The sequence below is a fragment of the Mus caroli genome, chromosome 5, assembly GCF_900094665.2.
Source record: "Mus caroli chromosome 5, CAROLI_EIJ_v1.1, whole genome shotgun sequence".
Classification (NCBI taxonomy): Eukaryota; Metazoa; Chordata; class Mammalia; order Rodentia; family Muridae; genus Mus; species Mus caroli.
Genome location: NC_034574.1, coordinates 135,624,618 through 135,635,343, shown reverse-complemented (window position 1 = coordinate 135,635,343; position 10,726 = coordinate 135,624,618). Strand labels below are relative to the sequence as shown.

The following is a 10,726-nucleotide window of genomic DNA, read 5'->3' as shown; positions in this document are numbered from 1 at the left end:
TAGAAAGTAAGGACACCCGAGTAACCTACACACACACACACACACACACACACACACACACTCTCTCTCTCTCTCTCTCTCTCTCTCTCTCTCTCTTTTGGTTTTTCTTTTTTTTTTTTTAATTTTTTTTAAGATTTATTTATTTATTATATGTAAGTACACTGTAGCTGTCTTCAGACACTCCAGAAGAGGGGTTCAGATCTCATTATGGGTGGTTGTGATCCACCATGTGGTTGCTGGGATTTGAACTCAGGACCTTCAGAAGAGCAGTCAGTGCTCTTACCCACTGAGCCATCTCACCAGCCCCCTTTTTTGGTTTTTCAAGACAGGGTTTCTCTGTGTAGCCCTGACTGTCCTGGAACTCACCCCATAGACTTAGGCTGGCCTCGAACTCAGAGATCTGCCTGCCTCCTGAGCAATGGTATTAGAAGCATGCACAATCACACCGGGGAAAAAGCCCCATATCTAAAAATTTTTCATTTATTTTATGTGTGGGGGCTTACATATGAAGGTAAGCAGGTGTGTGTGTGTGTGTGTGTGTGTGTAAGAGGACAATTTGTGGGAGTCAGTTCTCCTTCCATCATGTGGGGTCCTGAGGTTGAATACTCAGGCCAGTCAGATTTTTTTTTTAAGTGGATTAACTGTGTATGTGGCTCAGTGGCAAAGCACTTCCCTAGCATATACGAGTTCTCCTGAGTCTGTACCCAGCACCGAGGGAAAAAAAATATTCCCTCAAGCAGTTTTTAGGCACACAGTGAGATCCAAGGGAAAGCACTGAGAGTCCCCGTGAAGCCTGCCTCACCCACCCACGGCCGCCTCCACTGCCAGCACGGGGAAGCAGGCTGCTCCATTTGTTACAGTGAGTCTACATTCACACCTTTCTTGTCTCCGGTGCAGAGGCTGCAGGGTACACTGGGGTTCCCCCTGGATGGGGTACCCCTGTAGGTTTGCACACCTCTGGTGACTGAAACTGACCACTGCAGGGACCGACAGTGACTAGTCACCGGGGTGAAGAGTCTGGACTTGAGGCTGGAAGCCATGGTTCAGCAGTTTAAGAGCACTGGCTGTTTGCAGAAGAAGGCTCAGGTTTGAGTCCCACATGGTGGATCACAGCTGTCTGGTACTCCAGTCCCAGACGATCTGACACCATCCTCTGAACCTACATACATGTGATACACGTGCAGGCAAGACATCCATACCCTTGTGAATGTTTGTCTGTGTGTGTTTAGACACAGGCATGTGCAGAGGTCTGAGGATGTCAGATCCTCTGGAGCCGGAGCTACAGGTGGCTGTAGGTGCTGGTAACCAAACTCAGGTTCTCTGGAACTTCAGCACACACTCTCTCAACTACTGAGCAATCTCTTCATCCTGGAAGTGATTTTTTTTTTCTTGAGACAGGGTTTCTCTGTGTAGCCCTGGCTGTCCTGGACCTCACTTTGTAGACCAGGCTGGCTTTGAACTCAGAAATCTGCCTTCCTCTGCCTCCTGAGTGCTGGGATTAAAGGCGTGTGCCACCACGCCCGGCTAAAAAAATGTTTTTGAGACAGGGTCTTACTTTGTAGCTTTGGCTAGCTTGAAACTATGTAGATCAGGCTGGCCTTGAATTCAAAATAATCTACTGAGACGTGGCAGAGAACACACTCAGACACCAAATTCTTAGGACAAACATTTTCTACCCTGAAGGCATGGTGGGGTAGTAAATCTGGACTGGACAAAGAAAAGTGACTTTTTAAGGAGAAAAGGTCTCTGCTGGGGTGAGGTGGGAAGTCCTGATTAGATATTCTAGTCACTGTAACCAAAGAATGAATTTTGATTGCTGGACCTTGGTATTTTGATAGTTGGACCTTGGAGTTTTAGGCAGGCATAAGGAAGTAGCCAAATAAGGGACTAGACCTTGGTGCCTAGCTTTAAGAATCTAGTAGTTTAGCAAGGGAGAGGGCAAGCCCAATGCCACGTTTGCTTTGCTTGGACCCGTGCTTCACGCTGGGCTGGAGAGATGGCTCAGGGGTTAAGAACAAGCCTATGGGTTCTTTTATAGTGCACTTTTATTAAAATCTAAATTAATTTAGCAGATCTTTTATATTAAGTAGTGTATTTTGATTTCTGATTTTTTGGTTCTTTATGTTTAGTTTGTATAGATACTAATTATTTGGGCTAATGCATCTGGACCATGCTCAAGGTCATGGAGATGCCAAATATGTATGTAGCCAAGGCCAACGAGGCTGTTGGGGAGTATGGAGCTGAGAAGTGTCGAAGCAGATACAAAATAGAGGCAGACAAGATGGTGTTACCTTAGTCACTTCAAGACAAACCACTGTTTGCATGTGAAGACCAGAGGACAACTTTATTTTCTCTTTCTAGTTTTACGTGGGTTCTGAGCCACTTTGGCAGCCCAACTCTCTTTTTCTTTTTTTCAGTTTGAAAGATACTTCAAGACAAGCCTTGTATTACTGGTCTCCACCCAGGCCAGTGATATCTTTGTAGTGTGTCACAGTCTTGGCTTTTCTCGGAATGTCCTTGAGCTGGAATCCAGTCCCACGTTGGGAGCCTTTCCTGATTAGCCTCCTTTGTTGCATAATGTGTCTCCAAGTTTGATGGCACACATCTGTGACTCTGGCACCTGGGAACTTGGAAATCAGAGGCAGGAGGAGCTGGAGTTGGAGGCCAGCCTGAAATAAATAGTAAGCTTCGGGCCAGTCTAAGCTTTATGATACCGCAGTGCAAAGAAATCTGGAAAGGGCCTGCAAAGCGGCTCACTGAGGAAAAGCATCTGCCATGCAAGCCGAGTGACGAGTGACATGACGACGACAGCCAATAGAATCCACTGCCAAAGGAGGAAACTGACTCCCCGGGTCTGTCCTGCAACGTCTGCATGTGCTTTCTGCTACATGCACCTATACACCTCTCTCTCTCTCTCTCTCTCTGTCTCCCCACACAACGTAAAATAAGAAATATAATTAAAAATGAAAAGGGAAGAAGTTGTTGAGTGTTGATGGTAGTGGTGGGAGATGGGCTGGGGAGTACATTTGTGGCCATCTTTATCTGGCACAGTGAGAATCAGCTGATGTCAAGCGATTGGGCTCCATCAGTGGCTCCAACTCACCCCTGTGCCCACCCCTTTCTGTGGCTTCCTATTGCTCTTAAGTTTTCTCTTCTCTGTAGTAGATGACAATGCTAAACTGGAGGGTTTAACCAGGGGCTTCAAACCCAGCTTTCCTGCTGTGTTCATAATTTGATTAATTTTCATAATTATTATTTTAATTATGTGTCCCAAGGGAAGAAGGGTGTATTAGTTCCTCTGTAGCCTTGGCAGTCCTGAAACGCATTATGTAGACCAGGCTGGCTTCAAACTCACTATATAGCCTAGGGTAACCTTGACCTGCAGGTCTTCCTGCCTCCACTCTCTGAGTCCTAAGATTGTTTCCGTTTGGTTTGGTTTATATAGTGCCAGGGACAGAACCCCGGTTTATGTACCTGCTAGACAAATACTCAAATGAACTACATCCCCAGCTCCCATTAAACTATTATCTTAATTTTAAACCATCTGGACTTCCTTCCTGACTCTTTCTCTGTGTACACTCGGGCGAGAGCACGTGTGCATGACCAGTGCAGACACAGACATCAGAGGGCAGCTTCCAGGAGGCAGTCTTCTCCTTCCAGCGTGTGGGTCCTTGGAATCAAACTCACTTCAGGTGTCAGTCAGAGTCAAGCTCCTTTCCCTGACGAGTCATTTCACCAGTTCTAGGAAACCATTTTTAACTGGAAACGCCATGGAAACATTTATTATTCATTTATTCAACAAATATTTATTTGTTCAGTGTTATGACATGCAAAGAACAGTACCAGGCAGAGTCTCTGCTTAGTTATAGGGGTACAGGCAGGGCGCTTACTTAGCAAGCAGGAAATGAAGCCTTAGGTTCAAAACAAAACAAACAACAACAAAATAAGATGGGGCTGGAGAGATGGCTCCGCGGTTAAGAGCACTGACTGCTCTTCCAGAGGTACTGAGTTCAATTCCCAGACACTTTGTCTGAAGACAGCTACAGTGAACTCACATACATTAAATAAACAGTCGCCTAGGCATAGATGGGAGGCAGAGGTAGGCGAATTTCTGTGACTTCAAGGCCAGCCTGGTCTTTATAGCTAATTCCAGGACAGCCAGGACTACAGAGTGAGACCTTGTCTCAAAACAAGCAAAAAGGCTTAGCAAGTCAGGCGGTGCAAAGAGCTATTGAGAGTTGTAACGCAAGATGAGGGGCAAATTCAGGAGCGTGTGCACATGAAGGTTGCTATGGTTATCTAGGATACCTGAGCGCTGTGACAGATGACTTGGAGCGCAGTGTGTAGCGCGAATGGCAAATGCAAAGGCCTGGGGCAGAACGCATGTTGTTGGAGCGAAACTGCGGAGGTAACTTAGAGACTGGTCACTCGTGACCTTCTGGACGCCTCTGAACCCTGAAGAGTACTTTTATGCCACACCCAATATGGCGACCGCACGGGGTCCATCCGGGCGCAAGCGGAAGTACGTCTAGGCGTGCGCCGCAGCCACGCCCCTTACCGGGGTCTGTGGAGCTGTGGCCGCGCCGGCTTTCGAGCATCCCTGCGCTGCCAGGCTGGGGGATTGTGAGGCTGCAGCTCCGGCGGCTAGCTCCGGAGAGGTACGACCTGCACCTCCAGCCCCGGCGGCTGGAGTCCCCTCTGGGCTTCCCTCTCGACCCTGCCCTTATTCCGAGGCCCATCCTTGCCGTCTCCTACCCTCCTCCCAGGCCCTCTTCTCTCCTGACCCCATCTGTTCCCAGGCTCACAATCCCGACGGCCAGAATGGACCTTTTCACGTGGCCTGCTGAGTTTCCAGGCCTTTCCCCCATCTCCTTGTGTGTTGGCTCTGCCCTCGCAGCTATGGGACGTTGTCCTGTCTGCTTGTGTTTTCTTGTTTGTTTTACACTGTAGCCCAGTCTAGCCTGGAGTTCAGTGTGCAGCCCAGGCTGGTTTTGAACGTACAGCAATCTTTCTATTGTAGCCTTTGTAAATCTGGGGCTACAGGTGTGCATCATCACGCGGTGTTTAATGTGCAGCTAAGGGTGGAATTCAGGGCTTCATCCCCATTCCCAGCCCCGGCTTCTTTTTTTTTTTTTTTCTATCAGCTTAAGTGCAGCCCACTTCTTTCTGGAGTCTACTTGTGATGCGCGGGAGTGTGATAGGGCGTCGGACTGACCCCAGAGCTTTATGATCTAGGTCAGCTGGAGAATCCCACTGCGTCTTGTTACGGGTGTGCAGTATTTTTTTCTGCAGACGACAGTATGGGGCCGTGGCGGGGATTAGGGGAGCATCTGGCAGCTTCCCTGTTGCCTTCCTCCCTATCTTGAGTTATATTTGTTCTTTCCTAGGACTCGCATCTGGGGGTACACCTATTTATCATATTAGCGTGTGTGTATGCGTGAGTACCGGCATGTGCATGTCATGGGTGCATGTCATGGCGTACATATGGAAGTCAGAGGACCACTTTGAGGAGTTGGTTGTTGCCTTTCATCTGGTTTATATTAGTGTGTGTGTGTGGATATGTGCACATGAGTGCAGGTGTCTGAGGAGACCAGAGGATCATGTGCACCTGGCTTTGGAGTTACAGATGGTTATTCGCCTCCCCAGTGTGGGTACTGGGAATCGAACTCAGGTCCTCCGAAAGAGTAGTACTAAATTATCTCTTCTGCTTCCGCCTTTCCCCCAGTTGAGACAGGATCTCTCTTGATGGTGTATACTCCAGAGTAGCTGGCTTGTGAGCTTTTGACGGATGCCCCCATCTCCTCCTCTCACTTTGCACTAGCAGTGTTGGGATGGCAGATGTGGGTCACTGCATCCAGCAGTTTATGTGGGTCCCAGGGTTTGAACTTGGGTCATTGGGTTTGCAAGGCAAGCTCTCTTGCTCACTTAGCCGTCTTGCTGATCTCTGGGCACACTTTTAAGTCTTAGAAGTTTCCTTGCATTTATCCAGTGAGACTTACAAGTGTTTTCCAGGGTATGAGGACTATGTCTGGGGTCTGTTGGAAGCTTCTCTTTCTTTGAAGAAAACTGGACTCAGAAGTGTCTCCTTGATTGACAGGAAAGAGTGTGTGTGGTCCAGCTCTATACCAATGAGAGAGGAGTGAGGTGGTAGATATGTCTCCAGCAAGAGGAGTTCCAGGATAGTATTGCTGTATTAGTATCTCTCAATGACTTCTACGTGCTAGGGATTAAATAGACATGTCTGCTCGTGTGGTCCTAGGTGTGCCATGTGTACGAAGTGCCAACAGGCCAGAAGAGAGTTGAGCCCCTGGGACTTTAACTGTAGTTAATGCTGGTTGTGAACCATCATGTGGGTGCTGAGAACTGAACCTGGCTCCTCTGTAAGAGCTCAGTTAACAGCTGAGCCATCCTCTCTCCAGCTCTTCCATCTTATATTTTGAGACAGGGTCTCTTTGAGGCTGGCTGACTGGGCATCTTCAGGGATCCTTCTGTGTCCACCTCCCCATTGCTAGGACTGCAGCTGCAAGCTGCCACTCTAGGCTTTTAACAAGGGTGCTAGGGATCCAAACTCAGGTGTTAGTGCTTGTGTGGCAAGCTCTGTACGAGTAAGGCATCTCTCCAGGAAGAGAGACTGTGAGTTCAAAGTCATGCTGACAAACCCGCTGCCAAAGCCTGGGCTTCGAACTGCCTGGTGGTAGAAGGAGGACCTAGGAGGGAGGAGGGGAAATCATAAGGGTAGGGTTTCTCTTTTTCCGCTTGGATTTGTTGGGAGGACTGCTGACCAATCGGCCTTTACTTTGTAATCCTGCCTCATCCTCCAAAGTGTAGGATCCCAGGTGTGTGGTTCACGGGGTAATTCTCAGTGTGACAGCCTTCACTGTTCAGTCCAGTGAAGAAGAGAACGGCTGGGGTTGGGGATGAAAGCAGTGCTTTGGGCTCTGGTGGAGGAGGATCCACATGGAAGACTAGAATCAGTGTGTTCTAGCAGCAGTGCCTGAGTCAACCTGGTGACTCTGCACGTGCGCATTTGTGCATATGCCTGTGTGATTTACAGGAGCGCACCGCTAGGCTTGGTTTTTCAAATTTGCTAGCCTGCTTTGGCGTGTCATAGTTCTAAGCCAATTGTATTCCAGTTGAGCTGCCATAAGTAAATCCTGGCAGGAGCCTGCTGTCTACAGGGAGAGTGGGTATGGCACGGGGTGGCTGTGAATTGGACTCAGGTCGGCCTGGTTCTGTGCTTTTTTTCCTCAGGCAGTTAAGAAAAAAAAAGCCTTGATCTGGGGAGATGGCTCAGTCAGTAGAGTGCCTGTTCTGCATCTCCAGCAGCCACATCAAAAGCAAAGCAGGGTGGTGCATCATGTCTGTGTGTCGGATCCCATGCTAGTGGGGCAGAGGCAGAGGGTCCTGGGGCTCCATGACTGCTTTGTCTAGATGAGCCTCAGACAAATAGGACAGACTTAGGAAGACATTCCCTGTCCAGCCAGGCTTACACACACACACAACTCCACATATGTGTGACCATATACATAACACACTTACACACAGGATGCAAACAAGGAAACCCTTCTGTAAGATAGGAGTAACAGGGCACACCTGTGATCCTAGCCAGCTTTTCTTTCTTCTCTCTGAACAAGGACTTGTTGGGTAGCCTTGGTAGCCTGGAGCTCAGCATGTAGAGCAGGCTGGCGTGGCGTCTTTTGATCTGGACATCTGAGAGTGTGCTGAGCTGAGTGGAGGAGGGGTCCTCAGTTCCTGCAGTTCCTGCCGTTTGTAGGGGGCTGGGAAGTAGCTCCAGGTGAGAGCCCATCTGAGTCTCCATCTGAGATTCAGGAGGCCCCACCTCCATCCCCAGTACTGCAGATACAAAAGCAGCCAGCCAACCCTTGGGAAGGGAGGCAGGAGGATCAGTCATTGAGCTGGTCTGTGGCTGCACGAGACCCTGTCTATCAGAAACAAAACAACAACAGCAACAACAAATCCCCAGAGGCCAAGGATCTTGACACCAAGCCTGAAAACCTGGCTTTTTTTTCATTTTTATTTTTAGATTTTTAGATTTTTAAATGTTTAAAAATTAATTAATTTTCAAGACAGGATTTTAGTCTGTATATAGCTCTGGCTGTGTTAGAATTCACTCTGTAGACTAAACTGGCCTCAAACTCACAGAGATTTGCTTGCCTCTGCCTTCTGAGTGCTGGTAGTGGCACACACAGCAACATTTGTGTGTGTGTGTGTCTGTTTTGGGGTATGTGCATGTTAGTTGCCTACAGAAACCAGAAGAGACCATGAGATTCCCTAGAGCTGAAGTCCCAAGCAGACAGGAGCTACCCAGCATGGGTGCAGGGAGCTGAACTCTGGTTCTCTGCCAGGGCAGTGGGCACTTGTAACCTTTGAGCCACCTCTCCAGCCATGACCACCTTAGCTCTATGCCAGACCCTACACAGTGGCTTAGAAACCGGACTTCCACAGTTTCACAAGATGTCCTCTGACTTCCACAGGCGCATGTGTGCCAACTCTCTCTCACACAGACACACAACACACTCTCTCTCCTCAGAAGCACACACAGATGTAAAAAATAAATAAATAAATACATAAATAAAAGAGAGAAAATTCAGTATATTCCGAACCTGTGGAATTGCTCAGTGTCTTGTGTAAATTGTTGTTGTTATTTGGGTAAATGTCTGGGAAGCAGAGTGGCAGAGGTGCAGGCTGAGGTTCCCGGGCCTGTGCATGCTGTATGTTGCTGTGTGCCTTGTATGCTGTATGTGCGTGCTGTAGGCTGTGTGCACTATATAGGCTGTGCGCACTGTAGTCTGTACAAGCTGTATGCCTTGTGTGCAGTGTGCTGGGTCTGGTGAAACATTACTGTGATCCTAGCATTTGGGAGGTGGAGACAGGAGGACCAGGAGGCCAGGGTCCTCTTTGGCTAGTTTGTGGTCAGTTTCAGCTATATGAAACACTGTCAAGAAGGAAGGAAGGAAGAAAAGAAGGAAGGAAGGAAAGGGAAGGGAAGGGAAGAGAGGAAAGAAGAAAGGATGGATGGATGGTGGATGGATGGATAGATAAGGGAGTAGAGTGATTGTGGGAAGGCAGGCATGGTGGCATATGTGTCTGTCCCCAGAACCATGCTCAAGCTAGGGCTGGGTCACATAGCAAGTTTAGGTACAGCCTAGGCAAGCTCTGTTTAACACCCAGGAGAAGCCAGAATCCTCGGGCCTTGCTTGAAAATGGCCTTCAGTTGATCCTTCTCACCTTGTCTCCTGGTTTGCAGCTCTAAGAGGGCATTCTAGGGAACTCTGTGTTCTCTGCAGTTCAGCAAAGAGCTGTTAAGACTTCTCTACTGAGGGGGTGGGATCTTCCTGCCCGCATCCCCAGTGCTGGGATTCTAGGTGTAGGCTCCCTTACACAGCTTTTTATGTGGGTGCTGGGGATCCAAACTCGGGTCCTTCTGTTCGTCCAGCTAGCATCTAAAGGCTGATCCACCGCTCCCTCTGTTGTCCCTCACTTACAGGACATGTCCAATGAGGAGGAGGCAGCAGCAGAGGCAGCAGGTGACACCCACCTGCTTGGCTTCTCTGATGAGATCCTCCTACATATCCTGAGCCATGTCCCCAGCACGGACTTGGTTCTCAGTGTGCGGCGCACCTGCAGGAAGCTGGCAGCCCTGTGCCTGGACAAGAGCCTGGTACACACCGTGCTGCTGCAGAAGGACTACCAGGTGAGGCAGGATGGACGGGAGGGTGAACGAGATCAACCAGGTGCCAGCCTGTGGGGCCAGTGGCAGGCACTGATGTTTGCACACAAGACTGTGGCTGGGAATGATCTTCAGGTTACACTGAATGACAGAGCCAGGGTAGAAGAGGGTAGGTGGCTTGCCCCATGATGGGGGTAGGGGGGATGGATATAGTGCATGTGGGTGGAGTTCTGGAAGGGAGGGTAAGGGGTCAGTGGGAGGCCTTCCATGTAGGCACTGCAGAATGGAGTTGCTGTACCACAGGAAAGACTGTGGAAGGTTGTTGAGTGGCACAGCAGACGGATGCCACAGCAGACATTGCTGCAGAAGGGCTGCCTGCCATTGCTCTGGGCTGAAGTCTCTGATCAACTGAGACATAAGCCTGCCATGGTAGGGCACGCATGTAGTCCTAGCACTCAGGAGGCTGAGGCAGGGGGCTCCTTCCTGGCTCAGACCAGGTTAGCCCCAAACAAACAGATAGGTGTGCCCGTGTGCCTGATGGTGGCATGTGCCTAAAATTCCAGCACTCAGGAGTCAGAGGATCTGTAAATTCAAGCTCAGACTGGTCTATAGAGTTCCAGGTCAGCCAAGGCTACACAGTGAGACCCTGACTTTAAAAAAAAAAAAATCAATAGCATGCCGTGCGATGGTAGTACATGCTTTTAGTCCCAGCACTAAGGAGGCAGAGGCAATCAGATCTCAGTGAGTTCGAGGCCATCCTGGTCTACAGAGTGAGTTCCAGGACAGCCTGGGCTACACAGAGAGACCCTGTCTCAAAAACAAATGAAAATTATAGCTTTAAAAAGCTAGTTATTGGGCTGGAGAGTTGGCTCAGCGGTTAAGAGCACTGACTGTTCTTCCGAAGGTCCTGAGATCAAATCGCAGCAACCACATGGTGGCTCACAACCACCGGTAACGAAATCTGATGTTCTCTTCTAGTGTGTCTGAGGACAGGTACAGTGTACTTGGATATAATAAATAAATCTTTTTTTTTTT

General features: G+C 49.0%; 1 protein-coding gene across 1 annotated transcript in view; it reads left to right on the top strand.

Moving 5' to 3' along the window:
* The first annotated feature begins 4,536 nt into the window (after nucleotides 1-4,536).
* Fbxl18 (F-box and leucine rich repeat protein 18) overlaps nucleotides 4,537-10,726 on the top strand; it is a 23,539-nt gene continuing 17,349 nt past the window's right edge. The window contains exons 1-2 of the mRNA XM_021163851.1: nucleotides 4,537-4,658; nucleotides 9,509-9,715. Coding sequence (XP_021019510.1) covers nucleotides 9,512-9,715 — 204 coding nt within the window. The 5' untranslated portion in view covers nucleotides 4,537-4,658; nucleotides 9,509-9,511. The remainder of the gene's footprint in view (nucleotides 4,659-9,508; nucleotides 9,716-10,726) is intronic.